Source organism: Bombyx mori, chromosome 18 (genome assembly GCF_030269925.1).
Source record: "Bombyx mori chromosome 18, ASM3026992v2".
Lineage (NCBI taxonomy): Eukaryota > Metazoa > Arthropoda > Insecta > Lepidoptera > Bombycidae > Bombyx > Bombyx mori.
Window position 1 is genome coordinate 5,884,970 of NC_085124.1, and position 26,755 is coordinate 5,911,724.

Sequence of the window (26,755 nt, forward strand, 5' to 3'; positions counted from 1 at the left end):
AGCGTAATCCCCGTAGTGTCCTTGTCTGATCTGGTGTAGGTACTCTGTGAACCTCTGTACTCTCGGTACTCTGTGAAGCCTTAAAGGTTGTTGCGCGGCTGCTGAATTAGCCAAGCGTTTGGACTACGCCTCCAGTATGAACTGGGAAGACTGAGGAAAGCTCAGTTTTGTATGTCTCAGTTTGTATGACAACCAGGACGGGGTCACATCACAGCCCGTACACAGAGTTTACCTCGCCACTGGTTATCAATAGCGAGCGTCCCCACCTTCAGAACCCAGGTGGCTGCCAACATGCTTGCGGCAGTTTTGCCGTTCCCACGATCAGGGATCTTTTTTATTTTTATTGTCCTTGTAGTCAGACGAGCACACGGCCCACCTGATGGTGAATGGTTACCGTCGCCCATGGACTTCAGCAATGCCAGGGACAGAGCCAAGCCGCTGCCTACAGCTTAATACTCCCCACAAGCCTTGTTTGAAGAAGGATATGTCATAGCGCTCGGAAAACACCGTGGAGGAGAGCTCATTCCATAGCCGGATGGTACGTGGCAAAAAATACCTCTAGAAACGCACTGCAGATGAACGCAGCGGTTCCAGATAATATGGATGAACTCTGCTCCGATGGCGGGAGATGCGATGATAAAAAGATCGGTCCCAAATGGCATTTCCATGTTGATCCATTGGCCGCACCACCACTATGTGAAGGTAGGGTCACCTGATTAGGCCCTCCGATGCTGGTATGAAGTCCCTCTCGTAGCTGAAAGACCAGATCAACAAAGTGAATGGGAAAGGTCCAATCAAACTCTTGACCTAAATAAAATTTAACTTCAAAACCACGATTTCAAGTTGTAGCACCTGTGTATATCGCATAGGATTTTTTTATCCTCAGCTTTCTGTATGTATTTTTTTCGTAATTTCATTGTATTTACCTGCCATCTCAGACATCACTGTAGCCATTTCTGCTGCGAAGCTCTAATTTGAAAAGAGTTTGGAACAGCTGTTGTTACTGTTTTATGTTATTATTTTCTACTTTATGAAATCCCTCGTGCAATCGCTCTACATCACTTGGATCGTGGGTCCTCTACATATCTACAGGAAAATAAATAGGTATCTTAGAAATTTTATCTGCAGAAGTGGTAAGAAAACAATTCCCTAAAATGAACACCGGTGCTAGTGGATTGCTGATATATTGATGAAAATGAAAAAAGCACATTATTTGTAACTAAACTGAGACCTTAGAACTTCTATCTCAAGCTGGGTGGCGCATTTACGTTGTAGATGTCTATGGGCTCCAGTAACCATTTAACACCAGGTGGCCTGTGAGCTCGTCCACCCATCTAAGCAATATAGAAAATAAAAAAAATCTTCGTCACAAATTGTGCACGAAGTTTTACACTTACCTTCGTAATTGATTTTTTACGCTTATGTTAAATTTGTGCTCAGTTCTTCCTTAAACTCCTCCCCATTAAACCTTATTAATATTTGAGTACCATGTCTTAAAAATAGCAGTGGCGAAATAAAAATACTCACTCGCAGCTTGGAAATTTTTTGATTATTCCTTCTCTTTTTATTGGGTATGTCTACCTGGACAAGCGTACATCGGAGCTCATAGACATCACAACATGAACTCTACCACTTACCTTGAAGATGAAAACCTAATTATATTGTACAAAGGATGTCCCACCCTGTAAACTCAATCAATGCTTCGCGGTAAAAATAGACAGGATGTTGGTACCTACCCGCACTAGGGGGAGGGTGATGGGAGAGATGTGCTCCGCACTAAACGCTTCTCTTTCCCCCCTTTGCCTTTTCATGAGTTCTGTCTCATGCGAGGTTTTGACGTTGGTTGTTGAGCGACAGGAGGTTTTAGTCAGTTCGACTCCGACATGCCCCGCCCTCCATCACCAGTGGAGGGCGGAAATCCGGCGATTACCTCCTGACCAAAAAAAAACCTACCCGCGTTAGCTGATAATACACCATTCCACCACTATTGACGCATTTTGAGTTTAGCGGCTTTTAATCACTCCATTTTATTTCCCCATCCCAGAAATCGTTCTTGTTCAAGATTGAGTACATATCTTCTTCAAAAATTCGATCACATGCATAGCTGCGTCCCTCGTAACCAGCACATACGTCGGGCATCATAACATTTAGGTCACAAATACAACAAAGCTTGCACGTGGATGTTCGATATTTACTTTGTTATTTAATTTAATTACTAATTTATTCACTGCGATAAACCAAAAGGTCAAAGCTGCTCTGGGCTTGGTCCATATTTCAATTCAAGCTGCAAGGCTCTCTTGATAGTCATTATCATACAAGTCCTGTTCTTTCCTTGGAAATTCAAACTTTCTATATTTGCGAAATTTTAATAATTTATTAAAATAGCAAATCATCAATAAAATAAAACCTGTTACAGTAATTATGAAAGTTTGCATGCAGATTCACGAATTTTATAAAATATTGTTGTAGGACTGATATTTTATTTATGTAGTCTAAATTTTAATTGAGAAACCTGCTTATTTTTTCTTTTTTAGATTTAATATTTATAAGAAACGCCGTAGACAAATAGTTTTGTAAAATAAAACAATCACCGTTCGTATTCTATTTTATCGGTAAGTTAAGGAAAATCTGAATCTGTATTATTTTTTTCTATGACTGGCTACAGAGAACTCGCAACCTAATTTGGTTGGTATTGAAAGTCAGAAATCACCGAGAACTGTTGTTCATTTTAGTGATAGGTAGTACGTGACAATAAAGATCTCTGGAGACGCACTGTGGCTTCAACTAGCGAGCGGCTCGAAGGTTCAACTCTGATAGCACAAGTTGTGATGATAAAAAACAGTATCATATCTGTATTCTGTATTCCTTTTGTGCTATTGGGATTGGTCTTGAGATTTATCCTTTTTAACATCACACATAGTAAATTAGCTTGATTTTTTTTTGCCCTTGTAGGCAGACGAGCCTACGGCCCACCTGATGGTGAGTGGTTAACGTCGCCCATGAACTACAGCAATGCCAGGGGCAGTGCCAAGCCACTGCCTGCCGTTAAGTGCTCTCAACAAGCCTCGTTTAAAGAAGGGTATGCCATAGTGCTTGGGAAACACCGTGGAGGGGAGCTCATTTCAAAGCCGGATGGTACGTGGCAAAAGAGATCTCTGGAAACGCACTGTGGTTGGACGCAGTGGCTCCAGGTAGTATAGACGAACTCTAATCCGGTGGCGGGCGGTGCGATGGTAAAAACGAGATGATGGTATCAACTCAAACAATTTCTCAGAGCACTCTCCATGGAACATACGGTACAAAATACAGAGGGAACCGAAGTCCCTCCGCAGACCCAGAGATTCCAAACGATCGTTTCTATTATTAATTGAATTTAATCACTCGATCTTTCTTTAGTTTAACTTATTATGCCGCACTGAAATTGACTTTTTTACTATGGGTGGACACAGGATATCACGGCCCACTTGGCATTAAGTAGTTGGTGGAGCCCAGAGATACCAACAACGTAATTGCGGCCACCCACCTTGAGACGTGAGTTCTAAGTCACAGTTTTAACAGTACAACGGCTGCCCCGCCCTATAAACCGAAACGCATTACTGCTTCACGGCAAGAATAGACAAGGTGGTAGTATCTACAAGTGCAGGCTCACAAGACACCCTGCCCTAATTTGAAATAGGCTCAACCATCGTAGAAGCAATATAGGAATGCACAGACACACACACTCTGCTGACGATTATATCAGTTTTATATTGAAGAACATCGATCAAATATGGTTTTGAAATATGGTGTTTAGCAATAGCGGTGAAACAGCCTACTATCAAGGTAGCCCGAATCATAGAAAAGATATCATCACATCATTCAATTGAGAAAGAAATATTTCAATAATATTTTATACTTGTATATATTAGGTGTTGAGTCTGATTTATGAGTACCTACACTAGAAAAAATTCTTCGATGCAAGGGAGAGATTATCGCGATGCGATTATGTTAGTTGAGAGCCTTTAGTAAAATGATCGTCTCATTCATACGATTACGAAATAGCATCAATAAATGTTCAACACATTTTTTTATTAGTTGTAGGACGTGGTATTGTTGCTCTGATACCCAAAGCAGTCATATGCTTAGTTTGAAGCGAACAGCAGCTGTACAATATAATTGAGAATTCAATTTCATATTTCAAGATGGGTGGAGCTATTTACGTCGTATTGTTTAAAGGTTATCATTTAACACAAGACCCGGAGTGTACTTGTCAACGAAGTCCTATAAAAAAGAATACTTAGAAGAAAATCACACGACAAAACTCGCTCACATTCGTCTTACATAAATAATAATAAAGCCCGTTTAGTTCCAATCCGTAATGATATCGTTGTTACATGCGATTTAATATCTAAATATACTAGGGTAGAATTTCTCTAATTTTCTTTTATTCGCTAACGTTACTTTCTTCTGTACCATTAATCGGAACCCCTTCTTGGGTAAATGCCTCCTCCAGCTTCTTCCAAATCACTTTGTCCATGGCTTTCCTTTTCCAATCGCTTCCCTCCAGCAAACATTCGTCTTACATAAATAAGTTTAATTTAATTTAAGCCGTTTAAGAAACACCGACTACCGTCACAGTATAAATGGCACCTACCGTTCGAGTGTTCGTGTGTTGTTAATAAAATAAAAAGAAAACAAAAGAAAAGAAAAGCCGCTGGAATAATATAGTTTTGGTTTTCAGGGCTTGTGATAAATGACGATTCGATTCAGTTTCATTACAGGCACCACGCTGTCTGGGAACCTATGAAACATACGGTCACGTAACTTTTAAGCACTGTCCTGGTCACGTATTGGTGTTTTATGGGTGGGAAATATAAATAGGGAAATTAGGATGCAGAACAAACACGTACTACAAAATTTGTAATTTTGCGCTTATCATATTCATTATATATACTGCTGTAAGAAAACTTTTTTTTTTTTTTTTTTTTTTTTTATGATTGAAGGATTACTGGTGGCCCGGAGGCCTTTCCAGTTTCACCAGGACAGGTGGGCGAGCAAAGGCTCAGCCAGGAGGGGTGGGATTTGCTAACAGCTACCCGAGCGCCTCCGAAGGAGACCTAACAGCTCAAGAGCAGCTGCTTCGCGAATGAATCTACTACCGGATCGGAATCGCGACCCGCTGAGAAGATCCGGCGAGAAACTCAGCGAGCTGATTCATGGGTTAGGTTGCACGGCGAACTCTTTGTCGAGTTCGACGAGTACGGTTACCGAGGTCCCTAAGCCTGCTCCTAGAGCTGAAGGCGTCTAGTGCGAAGGTTATTGGATCTGATGGATCCGTAAGGACGTGTCTAGGGCGTCGACGGTGACTGGCTCCTGCATGATCAGGATTCGGGGAGTAGTCAGCGGCGGCTACGATAAGGCGATTATCATGACGCATAGCCTTATCGAAGTACCGTTCCGACGCTGACTTCATGTATTTCTGTATAGATTCAAGGCCCAGGTCGTCGTGTAGGTCAACGTTCCTCACGAACCACGGAGCTCCGACGGCTAACCTGCAAAAGCGGGATTGTAGAGATTGAAGGGTGTCTATGTGCGTGCGGGCCGCGTGAGCGAACACCACACTCGCGTAAGTCATGACGGGCCTTATGCAAGTTTTGTAAAGTGTCACCTTGTTCCGAAGGGACATTTTACTCCGCTTACAAATCATGGGGTAGAGTCTACCGAGAATAAACGCGGCACGGTCACGGACTGATTTTATATGCGGGCGGAATGTCATCGATGCATCCAGGGTAACGCCCAGGTACTTGACCTTCCTGGCCCAGGGTATGGATTGACTAAAGAGAGTAATCGGGGGTGTGAGATTCCTCCTCCTAATACGGGAGGAAATCCGTGTGGAGCTTCCCCTCTGAAATAGCACCGCAGTACTTTTCGCTGGGTTGATGTCTATGCGCCATTTTCGGAACCACTGTCCTAGGGCTAGGGCTGCGCTCTGAAGCTTCTTCGCGATTAGGGACTTGTTTCTACTGGAATAGTAAACAGTCGTGTCGTCGGCGAATAAAGCTAAATGGGTCGGCGGCGACCGGGGAATATCGTTAACGAATAAGCTAAATAGGAGGGGTGAGAGGACAGAGCCTTGCGGGACTCCAGCTGTGAGAGGTCGTGGGGAGGAGCGGGTTCCCTCGACTCGATATCGAAAAGAGCGGTTCGACAAGAAGTCCCGTATGATGAGCACGAGACTATCCGGCACACCCATGTTGAATAGTTTGAAAATCAAACCGTTGTGCCAGACTTTGTCGAACGCTTTTGCGACGTCGAAGAAGAGAGCTCCCGTGTATAACGGTTTTGGTCGATTAAGCCCCACAAGAATGTGCTCCGTGAGGCGGTGCACCTGTTGAACGCATGAGTGATTTGTACGGAATCCGAATTGTTCATCGATGAGAATGCCCTTGCATGAGACGAAGTCTCTGAGGCGTTTGTAGAGCAGACGCTCATACAGTTTGCCTAGAGACATGAGGAGGCTAATCGGGCGGTAGCTCGTCGGATGATTTTTTGGTTTACCGGGTTTATGTATGCCGATAACGTCCGCTTCTTTCCACACCGCGGGAAAGATACAGTTCGCCATAGCGGCATTGAAAATAGATGCCAACATCACGATGAGTTGGACGGGTAGAAGTTTAATAACGCGGTTGGATATACCGTCGGAACCGGGAGCCTTGCGAGGACGTAGGTCTTTGATCAAGTCTTTAACTTCCATCGGGGTGACGGGTGGTAACACATCAGAGGGTGGCAAGGAGGCTCTGCGTTCTACCTCACTGTCTACTAATTCTACATGCACAGGGTCCACGGATTGAGTGCTGGGCGTGCACTGGGTTTGCAATGTATCGGCCAGCAGCTCTGCTTTTTCGTCATCATCGAACGCCGTGAGTCGGCCTGAGGGGCCTACGAGGGGGGGCATAGTTACTACCGTATCCGATTTGAGAGTGCGAGCTAAGCGGTAGTAAGACCTTTGGGAGGGCGCGAGTCCTTCTAAGAAATCAGACCATCTGGCATCTCGGACTTCGGCGATGCGAGACTTTACGTCGCGTTGTAGGGCACGCATTCGAATACGATTTTCCGCGGTAGGATACCTGTCGTAGGCGCGTATCGAGGCGTTCTTAGCTCTAAGGAGTACCCTAATATCGTCGGACAATTTGAAGCGGTGAAGAAAGTCCTCCGCTACAACTTGTTTCGATGACCTATCTAATGTCGAGGTGATGTGTGACGTTAAGATGTCTATGGCTTCAGCGGTATCCTGAGGAGACGGGGTAGAGTCCGGGCTAAACGGTAGCGATGGTGGATCAGATTCAGCCAGGCTGATGCCCAGCGTGTGCCAATCCACCACAGTCCTCGTGACGGGAACGGAATCGGGAGCGCGACCGAGCTTCATAACGACGGGACGGTGGTCTGAATCTAACTCTGAAACTACTTCGATCGAGTGTAAGCGCAGAGTTACGTTTTTTAATAACGCTATGTCGAGTATATCCGGGCGATGCGCGATATTTAGCGGGTAGTGAGTCGGGATTAGCGGAGCGACGATATCGAAGGCGAGATTATCGACTAACGCGTCAAGCCGCCTGCCATTCGGGGTTGTGGTGTGTGAGTTCCACCTAATGTGTTTACAATTTAGGTCGCCCGCCAGAATGACAGAGCTCCCCATGCCGAGCAGCGCCTCGATATCACTGCTTAGAACGATCTTATCCGGTGGAAGATAAACGGACGCGATAACGATCGGCGCGTGTCCCGTCAGTGAGATTCGGCACACTGATGCTTCGATATTAGCGAGCGCGGGAGGATCGAGTGGGACGCAATGCAGGGCTCTTCTATAGTAAATGACGGTACCACCACCACGAGCAGAGAGCCTGTCGTTCCTGACCATGTTATAGTTCGCGATTTTAGGGTCACGGCGCGCGGGCTTAAGTAGGGTCTCCTGCACTAAAAAGATATCAATTTGATGGTCACGCAAAAAGTCAGAAACCTGATCACGCTGATTTGCGAGACCGTAAGCGTTAAAAAATCCTATCGTTACGGATAGGGGCTTTATTCTACTTATATACGCCATTGATTACCGGCGGAGTGAGGGGAGGACGTACGTATTTAATGACGCGTATACGTCGGCGTATTCTTGCACAACGGCGATAAAGTGTTGTGCAGTGGAGGCAGAGCGAATGGCGTCGCCCAAAGCGTTAACGCGCTCAAAGTTGATCGACTGAAAGAAGTCGATCGCTAAAGCGAGATTGTCGGACGCGGTCGGAGGGCAAGTCGCGGGAGAGGGACGAGTCGCGGGGGCGGGACGAATCGCGGAGGAGGGAGTTGTAGCCGTGTTCATGTACGGCAGCGGTTTCGCCCAGGCCGAGACACTGGGCACCGGCGCCGGAACGAACGCTGGCTTAGCCTGCGACACAGAGGGTGCCGAGGCTTTGATGTCTGGGCCGGAAGCTCGGAGGCGGTTTTGGCGGGCGACGCGGCGATTTATTTTCGGGGCTCGGGGGCATCCGCGGTAATTTGCGGGGTGACCCTGTGTTCGACACAGGACGCAGCTAGGCGGTTCTGTCGCGGTTTTTTGATCGCGAGTGCATAGGGCCGTGGCGTGATCGCCTAAGCACTTGACGCATCGGGGGCGCGCGTGACAGTTACGGGAAGAATGCCCGTATAATTGGCAGTTATGGCACTGGCTAGGTGTGCCTTTCTTGTGTGGGGTTTCGACTGCGATTCCGGAAAGGCTACAGACCGTTCGGATGTTGAATATTTGCTTACCCTCGGGGGTAGGCTGGAGGGCGACGAGAACCATATTATATGGCTCCCTTCCGCGGCCTGTGTGCATGCGGTGTACGGAGTTAACCGGTAGGCCTTGTTCGAGAAGGTCGGCCTTGACGAGCTCGGCATCCAACTCTTTAGGGATGCCACGTATAACGGCACGGAGTTCGCGCTCCTCCTGGAGCGTATATGTGTGGAAACTTATACGCTCCTTACGGAGGTAAGAAGAGAGGGCCCTATGGTCGTCGGATGTTCGAACCTTAATTTGAATGCCGTTCGCGAGGTTACGGGCATTCGTGAAATTGATATTTTTGGCCTTAAGGGCCAGGGAAACTCGTTCCCAAGCTGCCTTCTCTTGAAGGATTACCGGGGGAGGGGTCTGGGCTTTATTTTGTGCCACCGGACGCGGCGACGGAGTGGCACGGGCTGGAGGCGCAACGGGAGTCTGAGGGCGGGGGCGCGACGCGTTCGCGGCTTTGCTAATTTTAGCGGCCGCGGGAGCTCGAGACTCCGCGGCACGCTTCTTACCCTTTTGCACCAGGGTGAATCCATCCGTCGATGAGGCGGGAGCGAGGTCGACCTCCATCTCCGAGTCAGAGTCGGAGGACGAGGAGGCGGGCGCAGGTGACCTACGAGTAGGTGTTTTGGACGGCGCGACGGAGGCCGCGGATGATCGCGCTGCTGGAACGGTGACCACGGCGGACGACGCAGCAGTTTTACTCGCCAGTATAGGCGACGCGGGAACGGCAGGCACGACGGAGGCTGCGGTGCTCGATGCAGAAGCTTTGCACGCAGGTACAGGCGACGCAGGAGCAGCGAGCTCGGTGGAGTCCACGAGAGGGCTCGCAGTGTGATCGGCCTTGAAGGCCTGAAACTCGGAAGTGAGCTTTGGGTAGCGAAGCCGGAGAAATTCCGCAAATACAGCGTCCATGATGTCTACGTGCCCAGGTGGGGCTACCCTGGGTCTTAGAAAACACTCGCCTTGCGGCGAGGCCCCAACTTCTCGGACCTGAGCGGTTCTATTGAACACAGGTGGCGATGCGGCACGATTACTGCAGGACAAAGAAAAATCACAACACGGAAATAACAAAAAGAAACAAAACAATTAAACACTTCCAGGAAGACAGTTTGTCGGCAGATGTACCACGAACACAGAAATAACAAAAGGAAACAAAACAAATACAAACTTCCAGGAAGAGCACTTAGTCGGCAGATGTACCACGAACACAGGCCGCGCGAACAATGGCCGGGCTAACAAAAGCCGGGCGAACAAAGGCCGGGCGATCGAGTGGTCGATGAGCACGTCCGCGCGTGACGGGTGCCTCTATCGGAATGAAAACTGACATTATGTTGGCTAAAGGCTGCATACTCAGTTTAAGATAAATGAACAAAATTTAGGCATAACCTATTTTATTATATTTAAGGAACTACAACAGATTGAAAATACTAATCCACATCATCAGAATATTGTAAGGAGAATTTATAGCCAACTCGGAAAATCTATCAGTATTGGAACAATCGCAAACATACAGGTATGTATGTTATACCTAATTATCTGAAATAAATACCTAAACAAAACTTGCATTTTAAAAATTAATATTTATTGCCTTTTTAGCATTGCATCAAGAATCACCTATTTTGCAGTTATCATCCTCTAACTAAATGCAAGTAACTTCTACTTATTGTGATGCTACTACTAGTAGCTCCAGCCACAGTAGTTCTCACATGTTAGTCAAGAGATTGGGTTGATATGTGTTTATTCAGGTCAAAGTACCTATTCATTGAACCACCATATTAGGGACATTGATTTGTGTATAATGCTGTTACTTGTAAATAAAAACATTTTGTTGCATGTATTGTAAACATTGTATTTTACCTAACCTTGTTTTTAAATAAATTTATTATTTTTTTCAGCACCTCAACACCTGACCTGCTATTTCACCACTTTTACAATGAAAAGCAGAGTGTACTCAAATTACTGAGAGAATTTTGTGGATAGAGGAACTGTAGGTGAAGATTCAGGGTGTTCATATGTGTGTCGTCCAAAGCATTTTTGAACACAGTACCATATATAAGTTAATGAAACTTACAACCATGGGGGAATGAATAGTCGACAATCTGCAAGAAGGATGAACTGTTGGTGGAATTAACACATGCAGCTAGCAATTTTAAATCTGTATTTCCACATAAGTTACTGATGCAAACAAATTTCAAAATTATTGTATATAACTATTGAATAAAACTATAATAAAACTATTTTTATAAATCATTAATTTATATTTGAAGTTACTTCACACTATAAGTTAGCTAATTAGTAAAATTTAACAAAGTAATTCAACATGACCACCATAATGTACATGTAATCTCATCATCTGAAATCATGGGAACTGGCAGCTCTGCACAATTGCAAATGTTGTGCAAAAAACAACACGCAACAACTATTTTTGCTATCTTATCAGGGTGGTAAATTGGCACCCTATAGATCAGCAAACACCTGAATCTACTCTTTAACATACCTATTGTTCTTTACACTGAGTTACGGGCAGTGGAATGAAGGCGGTGCTACAAAGCTTCAGGAGTATTTTCCTCCATATTAGCAATAGCTAGCTATTATTAGCAGGTATTAGCTAGCATAGCATAGCGTTATCGCCTATTTCTGCCGTGAAGCAGTAATGTGTTTCGGTTTGAAGGGTGGGGCAGCTGTTGTAACTATACTGAGACCTTAGAATTTATATCTCAAGGTGGGTGGCACATTTACGATGTAGATGTCGATGGGCTCCAGTAACCATTTAACACCAGGTGGGCTGGGAGCTCGTCCACCGATCTAAGCAATGAAAAAATAAATAGCAAAAGGTGTCATAAGGTTGGAACGTTGACAATATACAGAAAGCCCGAAAAGATGTTAAATAATTATAATGGTCATTACTTGCTGTCATTGACTAATCTAGTAGATTTTATTTTGTTTTGATTATAAATGAATAAAGTTTATTTAAGATAAATACTATATTTCACAATAACTTATAGCAATATACACAATTACAATTTAACTGAAATGAATACAATCTAATACATAGGTTCTTAATACACATTTCGTTTATGGATTACATATCAGAATTTCGAAAAATATTAATAGCTTTACAAATTGTACATTTGTTGCATGATATTCTTTGCGACATTAAAAGCATTTTTTATTGGTAGCAGATCTTTTTAAGGCCACCAACTTCCCATCAATACACCCAATAACCCAAAGGATTCTAAATTTTTCATAAAAACTGCAATATTTAGCATTACATTAATATTGGTAATTTTTTATGAAGAAAACATTTTTTTATTTAGCTTAAACCTCTCCTCCTCCTTGCATCGGTTTCCTCATTACTGAGGGTCGTGGTCATGGCCTTGAAACAGTTTGTTTTTTATAGTGCACCGCCATCTGTTCCTATTTAGCTTAAACCACCTTCTTCTTTTTTCTTCAGTTTTCCTTCAACTTTTGCCATTCTTGAGCATTCTGCGGGAATCTTAAATATTTATATATAGTTGCTGGTTTGTTCAGAGCCTCCACAACCTCAGATATACACTGGGATATCTGGGACAAATATGTTCTTATATTTTCTTTTATGATTTTTTTGGTAACTTCATTTGCCCAAATAAACAAGGTGTACAATAACTGAAACTAAGAAATAATCATTATACAATACACATAGTTATTAGAGAATCTAATTAGTATTCTTTCAAGATATTTTTGGTAGATTAGTTTAGTGGTATTGTTTTACAATAATGGGAGAGTTGGATATAAACAAATGGGCAAACTTTAATAATATGTTTTAAAGTACCTATTTTGTACATAAAGACACAATCTTACCACATGGAATACCTACCTTTAGAAGAGTTGAAAGTCCTTTTCAATGGCTTTTAGTGGTCTTCGTCAAAGGGTGTAATTCACACCCTAACTGGTTCATATGATCCTTCGACAATCAATACACTTTATACTTTTACATAGTCGTCATCTCAAGTTAAAAGTGATAAATTGTGAATTTCGTAGGCTTGTCGACGCATTTCATCCTGATCCGTAGCGTCAGCCTCTTTCAACAATATTTTCAATAAAAACATACGCTCCATAAAATATCGATGAAGAATAAAGTTATTTTAAAGTGCAATTTTGTTAATTAATAGTATTTTTTTAATAATTAACGGCGGTTTATAACGTTTTCGTATATTCTCACTCACAACAAACACTTAAAACACTAACTTTTGATTTGACAAATAAAATGATTTTGCGATGCGAAGTTCTTGCCGAAATTCGACGTGATTTACACTACAGAATAGACATGCGTAGTTCCGGACCTAAATAGTTCCTGGAACTATGTCCTCATATGGAACTATATCATTCAATCCGAGTTGTCAAAATTAACATGTTCAGACAGTTCCATTTCCATTCCAAGTGTACTGTTATGCAGGAACTACGAACGCGTTGAACATGACGGACATGCGGACATGATTAGAGCATAGGTACCGCGCGGCGCGGAGGCGTGGCGCGGCGAGTCCACCCGAACGAGTCTCGAACCGACACGAGTCCACGTAAAGAGATAAGGCGACATATGGCACGAATACGAGAGAGTGAGATGGAGCGAGTGCATGAAACTGCGTGTGGAGCTCTTTCATATTACATTTTTATTAATATTGAAGTTATGCTCTACGACCTACGTGTTACAGTCGATAGTTGAATAAATTAAAATGTTTTGCTATGGATTTTGACCTTGACCATGCATCATTCCTACGAGCACTTAATCTTAAGTGTTTGTAGACCATTTCTTAGAAAATCATAATTCAAAATTCGAGAATTTTAAAACATTCACCACTTTCGCTATTCGGTATCTCGGTTATGGGAAAAAGGTTGTAAGGCTACAACGAGCTCAATTTACGTTGTATATCAGAATAACGTGGTATTTTAATTAACAACTGATAGGTTATAGTTTTCGGTGCATCGTACAATACCTACATTGAAAAATAATGAAAGTAGTAGAGTAGTTGAAATTATGACAAAGTAATTACAGTACATTAATAAATTATGCAACCAGCTGTAACAATGAACCTAAAACTAAAAACCTTACAAAATAATAATTACAATAATAATTGCCATAAGCAGCAATCTATTTTTATATAGTGCTTTTAAAAAGTTGTATTTTTAATACCTTTTTTGAAAAATATTGTGTAATTAATAATAACTTAATACGTGATTCGCTACACTACAAACAGCTACTAGACTTAACATGTCCGCGGAACTAAACAGCTTCAAACAGCTACTACTAGACTTAATATGTCCGCGGAACTAAACAGCTACAAACTACAAACAGCTACTAGACTTAACATGTTCGTGAAACTAAACAGTTCCGCGAACATGTTTACTGGAACTAGTTCCGACACTCAAAAGAACGATGTCATGTTCAATCCAGTTCCGAACATGATTAGCGCACGTCTACTACAGAATGCCGTTTCAAACGTCAACTCATACATTTTAGTAAAAAAAACTCACGCTTGCTAGTTCAATTCACCCGCGAGGGGCGCTAGTGTAGATTCGGCACTACAATGAAATTTACAGAATGCCAATTTGAAAACTCACACCAAATTCACGTGCGAGTTTGTTAAACAACGCTTACAGAATCGCACGGCTGTAATGGAATAACGAAAGGTTTAGCTCCCTTCTTTTGAGCAGCCTCAGAGCTGCGTAACTTTGTCAGTGTTGATACATTAACTAGCTTAGCGGAGACAGGACGACGTTTCTTGGCGCGTAGCTCTTCTTTCACCAATAAAGGATTTGTTTTAGCGAGTACCTCGGCCCTGGCCAAGGCATTTTGTTTTTCCAAATTTGCTTTCAATTTCTCAAGTTCGATGGCGTATTTCTGATCGTTATGTTTTGGAGCTTCCTTCAATTCACGCAAAGCTGTCTGGAGTTGTAGTTCACGTTGCAAAAGCTTGCTCCTTTGTTGGGTGATGGATTGCACAACTTTGTCGCTATTGAGGAGTGGAGTTAAGAGCTCTGCAAGTTTCTCTTGTGCGATCTCTTCTTCAGTTTCGGCTTGTTGTTCTTCTTGGGCGACCTCCTGAGCGAGCGTCTGAGGAGTTTCCTGTGCGGGTTCTTGGGCAGCTCCCTGGGCGGGCTCTTGAGACGGTTCCTCTACAGGAGTGATGGCGGGCACTGAAATATTGTCATCGTCCAAAGGAACTAATCTAAACTTCTTCTGTAACAATGCTTCAAGATCAGTTTTCGCTTCTTCCTTCTTCTTTTCAGTTTTCTTCGTTTGGTTACGTGGCTTTGTTTTTTGAGACTGTTCCGATGCTGGAATACGAGGAGCAGCGTTAGCCTTCGCCTTCTTATTTTGTTTTCTGACAGAAGGAGCAAGATATCTATCTTCACGTTGCTTTTTAGCGGGTCTAAATCTAGCTGGAATAGTTCTCGGTCTCTCTGTGATTTCTTCTTCTTCCTCTTCTTCTTCTTCCTCATCTTCATCTTGCTGCTCTTGTTCTTGTTCCTGGTCCTGCTCTGGTTCCTGTCCTTCTTCTTGTTCTTCTTCCTCTTGTTCATCTTGCTCTTCCTCCTGTTGCTCTTCGTCTTGTTCTTCGCTTTGCTCTTCTTCTGCTTGAGGCTCGTTATCAGCTTCAGAACTATTGTCTTCTTCCTCAATTTGGTCGTTCAGAATTTTGAGAATCTCCTCGAGTTGAGACCTGGATTGTTCTTCAGTAGTTTCAGCTTCACCCTGTTCATTTTCAATGGTCTGTTCTGGTTCCTCAGTCTGAGCTTCAGCTTCAGGCTCAGCTTCTGGAAGTTGAGGTCTCACCACGGCACCACGGGCTTCAAGCGCTTTAACTTGGCTGGGTGTTAAGTATAAAATAACTTCTTTGGTTTCATATTTCGAATCTGTTTGTGACGAAGGAGTGGATGGTTCGTAGAATTTTTGCGGGCCAAGATCATAGCGCCCTGCATGCACCGACGCCAGAAATATAGAAGCTAATAGGCACCACACCTGAAAAAAAAAAAATTTTTTTAATAAGGTCAACGGTTTGAAACAGATTAATCAATTGTTGTTCTCTGTGATTAATGTACTCACGTGAATTTCCATGGCTGCAAATGTGAGTGATGAGAGCAGCCTGTGGACTGATAGGACGCTGTTTGTCGTCTGTGCAGAAACAAGGAAGACCTCCGATTTTATACACAAGATGAGTGTTCGAAATCTTCTACAAATTCGTAACTAGCTCGTCGCTATTAGTGAAGAGCCGATGTCGATTAACACGAAATTCTTATAAATTATGTTAATTTACCTATTACGAATTTTGTTCTATGTTTGAGTTCCATTTTTCATTTGAGGCTTCATTTTAGTACTAAATTTATTTATTACTAAAATTTATTATATTAGCATTCAGATTTTTGCATTTTAAATTTAGTTAATTTTTTAAACTTTCGTTTCAAAGCGCATTTTGTGTGTAAATCCAAACCAGCCCATCTGATTTTTTTTTTCACTTAAATTATAACTCTTAAATTTAAATTAAATATCTAAAATCATTTTCTATCTATAATTTCTATCATTTACTGTTACTACCATATACCGTGATATAACATTGTTTGAATATAGAGGGTTTATTTTCGACAAATTCAATAAAACAAAGTTGAATCTAATTTGACCGTAAAGTTCACAAATTAACCTAATGCTTAGTTACATTGTTGTTGAATTGTAACAAATAACAAAACAGACTACGTACGCTTTGTGCGACCATACTGGAAATTTTTTCTGATTGAAATGGTACCAAAAGTGGGAATATTTTCATATTCTTAAAATACCTATTTATTTATCAGCATTAGTTTTATGGTATATGTTGTAAGAACAAAATAAAAGGAAAAAAAAGAAAAAAAGAATCGATATATTTTATCGAATTGCATTTCGATATCGATATTCTAATAATTTCAAGTCGTATGGGACGTAGTTATCTACGCACTTTTTACATAAATTGCATTATAATATGGATCTGTGATGAAATTTCGATCATTTCACAAAATTTCGTTTTCAATTAAACAAATATAAATATTCAGATGCGTGCCTCGGAGAAAGATCATGTTGCCGTGAAATAGAGTCGCATTTCCAATGCGCTGTTTGATAAATTTTAAAATATTTCATTTTTATTATACAAGAACACTGGGCGGGCGTAACAGTATTCAATTTAATGGCTTTTAGGCATATAAAATATATGATATGTATACATATTTTGATCTTATGAATAAATTTACCAAGTTGAGGATGTAGCTGTGTAGAATATCTTAGTGAAATTAGGCCTGAGCAGATAATAATATTACTCTAATTTATGAGATACTTAAAATTGCTTAACTTTTATCAGTGCAGGACATAGTTTTCTTACAGCAGTATATATAATGAATATGATAAGCGCAAAATTACAAATTTTGTAGTACGTGTTTGTTCTGCATCCTAATTTCCCTATTTATATTTCCCACCCATAAAACACCAATACGTGACCAGGACAGTGCTTAAAAGTTACGTGACCGTATGTTTCATAGGTTCCCAGACAGCGTGGTGCCTGTAATGAAACTGAATCGAATCGTCATTTATCACAAGCCCTGAAAACCAAAACTATATTATTCCAGCGGCTTTTCTTTTCTTTTGTTTTCTTTTTATTTTATTAACAACACACGAACACTCGAACGGTAGGTGCCATTTATACTGTGACGGTAGTCGGTGTTTCTTAAACGGCTTAAATTAAATTAAACTTATTTATGTAAGACGAATGTTTGCTGGAGGGAAGCGATTGGAAAAGGAAAGCCATGGACAAAGTGATTTGGAAGAAGCTGGAGGAGGCATTTACCCAAGAAGGGGTTCCGATTAATGGTACAGAAGAAAGTAACGTTAGCGAATAAAAGAAAATTAGAGAAATTCTACCCTAGTATATTTAGATATTAAATCGCATGTAACAACGATATCATTACGGATTGGAACTAAACGGGCTTTATTATTATTTATGTAAGACGAATGTGAGCGAGTTTTGTCGTGTGATTTTCTTCTAAGTATTCTTTTTTATAGGACTTCGTTGACAAGTACACTCCGGGTCTTGTGTTAAATGATAACCTTTAAACAATACGACGTAAATAGCTCCACCCATCTTGAAATATGAAATTGAATTCTCAATTATATTGTACAGCTGCTGTTCGCTTCAAACTAAGCATATGACTGCTTTGGGTATCAGAGCAACAATACCACGTCCTACAACTAATAAAAAAATGTGTTGAACATTTATTGATGCTATTTCGTAATCGTATGAATGAGACGATCATTTTACTAAAGGCTCTCAACTAACATAATCGCATCGCGATAATCTCTCCCTTGCATCGAAGAATTTTTTCTAGTGTAGGTACTCATAAATCAGACTCAACACCTAATATATACAAGTATAAAATATTATTGAAATATTTCTTTCTCAATTGAATGATGTGATGATATCTTTTCTATGATTCGGGCTACCTTGATAGTAGGCTGTTTCACCGCTATTGCTAAACACCATATTTCAAAACCATATTTGATCGATGTTCTTCAATATAAAACTGATATAATCGTCAGCAGAGTGTGTGTGTCTGTGCATTCCTATATTGCTTCTACGATGGTTGAGCCTATTTCAAATTAGGGCAGGGTGTCTTGTGAGCCTGCACTTGTAGATACTACCACCTTGTCTATTCTTGCCGTGAAGCAGTAATGCGTTTCGGTTTATAGGGCGGGGCAGCCGTTGTACTGTTAAAACTGTGACTTAGAACTCACGTCTCAAGGTGGGTGGCCGCAATTACGTTGTTGGTATCTCTGGGCTCCACCAACTACTTAATGCCAAGTGGGCCGTGATATCCTGTGTCCACCCATAGTAAAAAAGTCAATTTCAGTGCGGCATAATAAGTTAAACTAAAGAAAGATCGAGTGATTAAATTCAATTAATAATAGAAACGATCGTTTGGAATCTCTGGGTCTGCGGAGGGACTTCGGTTCCCTCTGTATTTTGTACCGTATGTTCCATGGAGAGTGCTCTGAGAAATTGTTTGAGTTGATACCATCATCTCGTTTTTACCATCGCACCGCCCGCCACCGGATTAGAGTTCGTCTATACTACCTGGAGCCACTGCGTCCAACCACAGTGCGTTTCCAGAGATCTCTTTTGCCACGTACCATCCGGCTTTGAAATGAGCTCCCCTCCACGGTGTTTCCCAAGCACTATGGCATACCCTTCTTTAAACTCCTTACAATATTCTGATGATGTGGATTAGTATTTTCAATCTGTTGTAGTTCCTTAAATATAATAAAATAGGTTATGCCTAAATTTTGTTCATTTATCTTAAACTGAGTATGCAGCCTTTAGCCAACATAATGTCAGTTTAGTCAATACTCTGGCACTGCCTGCCACCCCTGTACCAGTATGCACACCCTTTACCAAAGATACAGTCACCTCTGCATCAATAAATACATTCCATCAACATCAATCTAACTTGCAATACCTAAATTGTTAATGATTTGATTTATTTAATTCAAAATAATTTTTTTGTTGGTGAATTTGAGATACAAATAAATTACCTTCATGCCCTGTTAAAATAGAACATCAATAAAAACGTAGTAGATAGATATATCATACATAAATATATGTTAACATGTCCTAAATATCTCACCGGGAATGGATCTTAACTGACAAGAGAATTTAGTTCCTATATTTTTTTAATATCCTTGTTCTCTTATTGAACATGTTGAGATTCGATTAATCCTTTTGTTTCGCTAGCTTTTAACCCAAAACGTTTATCAATGCCTCTATTTGCGCCAATGTCGGATGAGAAGAACGCTCTTTAAATCTGTTGGTAATATATTTAAATTTTACATTAAAAACGAATGGATGAAACATTGATAGCCTCAAATTAACTTTTACTTACCTCATAATTTTTATTTAACGTTAAATTCACTCACAAAGTAACAACAAATCTAGAAAAAGCAAAATTAAAACTTCCGACCGCTCGAAATTGTTTTGAAAACAATTAAAATTTTGTTTTTTAATTCTGGTATTCGTCAGTGCACGCAAAGGAACTTAGCGTACAGCCAGAAATTACAATTAATTTCATAAATATATGACTTTTAATTTTATTTTTAGATATATTAGATGTGGTTTAGACACCAAAGCTTAAATTCATAGTATTTTCTTACAGAATGCTTCTAAATACAAAGAAAAACTGAAACCGGTAAGCTTCGATTTACATTTGCGTGTATACGGCTATCCCTAGTAGTATTGTAAACAAACTTCGTTGTCACTTCACTTCGCTCGAGGCAGGGTAATTAAGATTAGTGTTTACAGAATGCCAAATCAAGGTCATTCCATTGCGAATGCGAAGTGATGGAGAATTTCGTAGTGAGATGCGAGTTCTTGTTTGAATTTTAGAGAATCGCACGGCAGTTCACTAAAGCAGCCCCAACTCCAGTTGTGAAAACAGATAGACCTGCACCCAGAGAATCTGAAAAACGCATACCTGTAACTATCTCTAAGTCTACCGTTAAGGGTAACAAACCATATTTAGTGGAGCGCATAGTTCCCATTGAAATCAAAAGGGAGACTCCAGCTGGCGCTCCTTTCCGCAGGCCTGAAAGGTTGACTGTCCTACGACACGTGTGGGAGCATTAGTATTTAATCAGTTTTAATCGTTACATGTTTTAGTATATTATTGTTGTCTGTTTTCATGATCTGTAGTTATTGTTATGTTTTGTAGATATATTTAATAAAAACATTTTTTTTTACAAAAAATTGTATTGATTTTGTGCTTCTACGCTCTAGACCTTGTGACTTTGTCATATTATATTATCTATGAACAACAGCAACCACTTAACCCCAGGTGCCATGACCTCGATTAGCCATTTACGTAATTAAAAAAATAGGACAAATATGAAATAGAAAAATAGCTAAACTGACAGGCACATTTAACTTAAGATTCATTTCTTACCATTCACCATAAGATTTATAGCGTATTATTATATAATAATATCATCAAATTGAATTATAAAAATGGTCTAATGTGATAAATCGCTCGATGTAATTATCACCATGCGATTATGTCGCTTTTCGATCCTAGCTAGTTTTCTTTTTCATATAAATGCACCGTACACTAGTACCTTATATATGCTTCAAAATAAAATACCGTTCGTATTTATTTGTGACACCTACTGCATGTTGTGATGTGAATGTGTGGTGACCATTCTTGTCCTTATATTGACCGCAAAACAATCAATCATATATTTTCAATGCAACAGATACTTTGATCTGAAAATGTATAGCGACATTATTGTTGTAGTGCCTAAATGGGCTCTAGGCTCTAGCTCCAAATGAATTGTTCTATACTCGTCTATCTTAGCTAAAAATGAATAGCTAAGCACTTTAGATTCTATTATTGCTATAAATGGGTAAAAATGGGTACAAATGGGTGAGCTCACGGCTTACCTTTAGGCGAGAGCTCAGTCATAACAAAGTGAATATAGAAATCATGAATTCATACTTGTGGACACGTGATCAAGTCCTCAAGTTGTATTATATAATGTCTAATCTAGTCTTTAAACTGGAATGACTGCTTCGCAACAGAAATAGGCAGATTTGTGGTACCTATCTGTGATTATAATACACTTAATTGTTCTTAGTCGGAAAATCTTGTCAGAGCAGTAATGTTGGCGAAGATGATGTTGATGATGATGACACGCAGAATCATTTGTTATCCAAAGCTCAATACCCAATCATTATCTAGATTTCTTTGATAGCCAATTAATGCGAAATTTAAATAACTTCCCGTTTTTAAAAACGTTTTTCACCGTGTTTAACATCTTATCTACAAATCTATCAAACTAGAATTATTAAAAAATATTCAATGTAAATTAGTTTGGATCTAGTTTTAGACTGACAATTTTAGTTAATTGAAAGATTCGGTTGTTTTCAAAATAACATAACAATTTACGTAGATATTTCCAATACTTTATCACAACTAAAAATTATGATCAAAGGAATCATTCAGTATAAATTATAATATTTCTCAATTTTTGAAATGATAATACAGGAAATTAATAAAAATGCGTTGGCATAAGCGTTGTGTTTGTATAATGGCCATTGGAAATGCACTAGTTGAATGTGATACTCGATGCAGTTAATAAAAGACACAGTAACAAAAACAAGAATAAAATAAAATTATTAAGAAATTCGATATCAGAGCATTTAAATCATGAGTCATTCGGTTTCAAAACCTTGCGTCGACACCGAAAGCTTCGGAGTTTTCGAGAATTTCGGTCACAACAATCCTTCCGCTTTATTGAATTGCAATAGGCACAAAATATGTTGTGTATAACGATGTAGAAAGCCGCGGCCTCCTAACGAATGAATATGAAATCGTCGACCAGGAAGCCGAGATGTCGCCGCGTTTTAAAATTACAAGAAATATGTATATTCCGTGTCACGTAAACTTTGTATGCTGTGAACGGCCCACAGTGTGTTTAATGTTCAAAAATTAACATTTTTTTCTAATTTCTTTCACAAACAGCTGTATCTCTATTTGGAGATCTAGTTCGGAACATATTCAACAGTCTGTTTGAATAGAATGCTGCGTTTAAAATGGAATGATGAGTTAATGTTTCTATTTGTGAAGAGTTTTGTTAGGCGATTAGTTTCATAAATGGCATGTCTATGCAATTAAAATAAAAAATCAATAATTAAAATAGAAAAGTTATCTTTTATGCAATTTCTCCTTAATGAACGTCTATGTTGTTTACTTTTGTCTTAAGTTTAATTTTAGATTTTAAAAAATAATGTTTGTAATTTTCGTGACTTAAATTACGTTCTAGAGTCTAGACAGCGTAATCGATTTAAATACTTCGTGTGAGACCAAACACATTACATGTATTGAAATAAAATTAAAACCGAGAAATCAATTCGATACGCAACATAACCGAATAACAACAAAAAGACCCTAACCTCTCTATGGTTATGTATCAATAATGTGTTTAAGTTAAATTCTCTCAATACACTAACGCAAAATTTAAATAGCTATAGTTATATTTATCGAAAGTGCGAGTCAAACATGCTTCTAGATAAGTATTTCAACGGAATAAACCACATTCATTGCTTTATCGAAAATTGTTTGTGTAATTCTGAAATTACCAGCTTATTCTGTTGCGTGATTGCACTCCTGTCCGGAACCAGATAGTTATGCTGTACAGAGCACAAGTTGTTGTGCTCTACATAACTACCCGGGTAATTATTACTGTACTAGCATAGCGATATGATCTGAAATTGTTAGAACTAACTTAGTATATGTGTGAGGTAGATAGTATAGGGTGAAAGAAAAAAAGACTGGTTTTAATAATAATAAAAAAACCAACATTTATTAATATCACATTTTCACTGGGACTCAACGTATGCCTTATGCAAAATCAATTAATTAAAAAAACAATAGGTTTTAGCCACACAAAAAAAAAACACACAAACATGATTTAACGATCTAAAAAATCAACACTCATTTTAAAAACGTAACATCGGATTTCACATTTCACAACATACTTGACTAAATTAGATCACACCGAACAAACATTTTCACGACGAGATTGCCCAGACATGTTACTTTTGAATTAAGTCTAAATCAGGTACAGGTATTCGAAATAGCTCAAATAAGCATTTAATTTAAACCGCATAAAGATCGATGAGTCTTAATCCCTACGATCTAAATAAACTCTAATTTCATTAGGCAAGAGACAGACCTAAAACATATTCAGACAGTTGCTTATTTAGTGATGCCTTTATAAGGTTAATAGCTTTCGTATTTGTAGCCCTCGCCGCTGTCGCTAGATAAAGCCTGTCCGTGTTCAGCGTAGTAATGACCGTGGTCTTCTGGTTGCTGAAGTTCAGCGTAAGTCTTCAAGCCTTCGCCTCCTTCATAGCCTTTGAAGCCACCGGATAGGTGCTCATAACCTCCTTGCTCGAAACCACCATGCTCATAGCCTCCGTGTTCCAAACCTCCATGCTCCAGACCTTGTTCCAGACCGCCGTGTTCAAAGCTTCCGTGCTCAAGACCAGCAGAAGCGATATGGTGTTCAATGTTGTGTCTGTCGTCCTCGAGGACAAGTCCACCGCCGTGCTTGTGTTCAGTCTCAGGGTGAATCAGCTTGAGGTTTTGCTCTGATTTTCCCTTTTCAAGAGGGTGCTTGAGAAGGTGGCTGTGCTCCTTCTTCACGTACACAGGAACGGGGTGGAAGTGTTCGAACTTGATCGACTGGTGAGATTTGGCGTGTTCGTGTTCAATTTGATGATGGTGTCCAGATTCACCAATCAAAGACTGGTGGTCGTATTTCGCTTCGACTTGGGGAGCTTCATCATGTATTATTCCAGGAAAAGCAGTCACTGCGGCAATGAGTCCCAGGAAGATCTGTAGCGTCCAAAATAAAGATTTAAAATTAGAAAATGCTAAGTTGAATGTACAAAGTTATGGTAGTTGAATTGAAACTAGTTTTGCGAGACAGCTGTCTCCATAGAACTATCTATTTCATGTTATAAAGCTTCCTTAGAGACCGGGCCGAACAAGAAATCGATTAAACAGGAAGTGAGAACCCTATCGATGCTTCAATAAATTATTGCATTAATCAGTTGTGAGTTTCTTCGATAAACAGGAAATGACTTGCTATTTCACCGATGTGCTTAGGTGTTCTAGACTAAATGTCGCTATTGAAGTCAGATAAAAACAAATTTTAGAATAAATATTAGATTGAAACATTTTGTGTTAAGCGTAAGTCCAGACGGTCCAGAGACGTATGATCACGGTTACTTTCGAATTATAAGCACTATAGACACTTGCACTACTAAAAATAAATATACAAGAATATTACGCACATGGTACTTCATCTTGGTCGCTAGATTACTGTTGTACCGTACTCGTTGAGAGGGTGGTGGGTAATGCTAGTAATTGTAATTTGCATCGCTTTTATACTCGTTTTCTCTTAACCGGCGAGTGTGGAGTGCTTCGCTTGGAGTTACGTGTACACTGAACTACAATACATTGTCAGTCAGTCGGTGTCTCGTTTTGAACAATAGATAGAAATTTGTTGAGAGATGTATGGAAAAAGCGTTCGATCGAAGCGAAATTAGCATATTTTGTCATCATTATCACGTAACGCTCATCGATAGTAGGCGCGTCTCTAATTGTTTAAAAATAAACAGGGCACACGAGACATTTTATTTACATTTTTACGTAAGAACTCTTTCGCAAATGTTTCAAATATAATATATTAAATCTATGGTTTTATTATGCTCGGCTTCATTTATTAATGTAAATCATGAATAATTCAAATTATCTCAATATGTTGTGATATGTGAGGACGTGTCTATCATTGTCTGGTCACGACATTTCTTATAATTTCTTCTCTTACGAGGACATTTAAAACATTAAGAAATAGAAAAAGTTTCTTGAGCAATACGGTTGCATGTTCATCAATTATGAAAGTTGTTTTCATTAGTTTAGTAACAGGACATAAAAATTTTAGGCAGTTTATGTACACTGAGAACCTTCTCATTGTGTATTTACTTAATTTAATATCCACCTTCACAATAAGAGCAAGGCCAGCCAGAGCTATAACAATAATAATAATAATAATAAAAATTAAAGCGGCTGTATCGCAATGCACTTTGCATTACGCTTTTACTCTTATCGTCTGAAGCAAATTTAATGTTAATTGACAACTAAAATAATACAGATTTTTTTTTCGACAGCGGGATAAAAGCAAGTTATTTTAGATGTTGTTTACCTATTAAATATTATTATGCACATTTTCGGTTAATATTGACGAAGATGCTAATGAGCTAAGTTAATGTGTTTTTTACTGCTAGTCCACAACAAACACACACAGTTTAATTACTAATAAATCAATTATATAAATTTTGATTTAAATAACAATGGTTTATATATATATATATATATATATAATATAATAAATAAAAGCGGTAGCTGAATCTATTAAAAATCAATTTTGTACATATTATTATTTATTAGTATAGGTATTGACCGGAACACACTACGCTAATTAATGATTTTTTTTATATTGTAATATGTATATAATATAACTATTGATATCAATTGTTTTCACTTCTAAAATCAACGTAACTACTAATTATTATCTTTAGGCAAAGAAATCGATAATAACGTGTTACATTAAAATAGTTGAACCGTTTCATCCAATCTTAACTTTTTACTGTTTTCCAACACTTTTAATTTAATAGTCGTTGTATGTTAATGACTTAATTGCGTAATTGTTAATTACACACGACTGTAAGTTAACTGTCCGTGTATTTTCTCACCACATAACATGTTTTTTTTTCAGGTATTTAGAATTCATTTTGCAGGGACACCAGCAATTTGGAACGCCTTGTGGTGACCGGTAAAATAGAGGGAAAAAGGCCTAGGGGTAGAGGTCCCAAACCATGGTCGGACCAAATAGTGGAGGAACTGGGGATACCTGTCAGCGACGCACTCCACTAAGCTACAAAACGGGATCGATGGAGACAGCTGGTTGACGGAATCGAACGGAGTCACGATCCTCAGCAGTGAGGGACCGACCGAAGAGAGAGAGAATTCATCATATTTTTCAAGACACCTATTGATTTTCACAGTAAGCTAATATTTAAAGTGTATTTTGTTCCTATAAAGTGTTTGTTTGTTTATTCATATTTGATGCGCTCGCGTGTGTTTTATTCAGGTTTGTACAGTGGTTAGCAGTTGAGGGGTTTTAATAATATTAACATTAAATAACGAAAAGTGACGCGTAAATAGTACTTTTAAGATAAAGTTCGTCCATCATTATCCATTATCCTCCATCGGGGTGGGCGCATAATGTCCTATTTTATTTTATAATTTTCGTTTTATTTATTTTAATTTGTTCTTTTTTTTAATTTTTTT

General features: G+C 39.6%; 2 protein-coding genes and 1 long non-coding RNA gene across 4 annotated transcripts; all 3 read right to left on the bottom strand.

The window, feature by feature from the left end:
* Nucleotides 1-11,028: 11,028 nt before the first annotated feature.
* Nucleotides 11,029-13,842, bottom strand: LOC119629844 (uncharacterized). The gene is made up of 2 exons (XR_005245733.2): nt 12,648-13,842; nt 11,029-12,442 (listed from the first exon to the last, which is right to left on the bottom strand). It is a non-coding gene; the product is annotated as an uncharacterized LOC119629844 (long non-coding RNA).
* A 421-nt stretch (nt 13,843-14,263) lies between these two features.
* LOC119629847 (cilia- and flagella-associated protein 251-like) lies at nt 14,264-20,580 on the bottom strand. Of its 2 annotated transcripts, none has more exons than XM_062673637.1 (4): nt 19,727-20,580; nt 19,472-19,648; nt 15,876-19,085; nt 14,264-15,791 (listed from the first exon to the last, which is right to left on the bottom strand). In XM_062673637.1, the coding sequence occupies exons 3-4, from the start codon at nt 15,885-15,887 to the stop codon at nt 14,412-14,414; spliced, it is 1,392 nt and encodes a 463-aa protein (XP_062529621.1). In that variant the 5' UTR covers nt 15,888-19,085; nt 19,472-19,648; nt 19,727-20,580; the 3' UTR covers nt 14,264-14,411. The 2 variants fall into 2 exon arrangements, with proteins under 2 accessions (XP_062529621.1, XP_062529620.1); XM_062673636.1 differs by having other exon boundaries at nt 15,876-19,097.
* A 2,591-nt stretch (nt 20,581-23,171) lies between these two features.
* On the bottom strand, nt 23,172-24,761 carry CPG9 (cuticular protein glycine-rich 9). The gene is made up of 2 exons (NM_001173322.1): nt 24,697-24,761; nt 23,172-24,235 (listed from the first exon to the last, which is right to left on the bottom strand). Exons 1-2 carry the CDS (start codon nt 24,706-24,708, stop codon nt 23,618-23,620), a joined length of 630 nt encoding a protein of 209 aa, NP_001166793.1. The 5' UTR covers nt 24,709-24,761; the 3' UTR covers nt 23,172-23,617.
* Nucleotides 24,762-26,755: the final 1,994 nt, after the last annotated feature.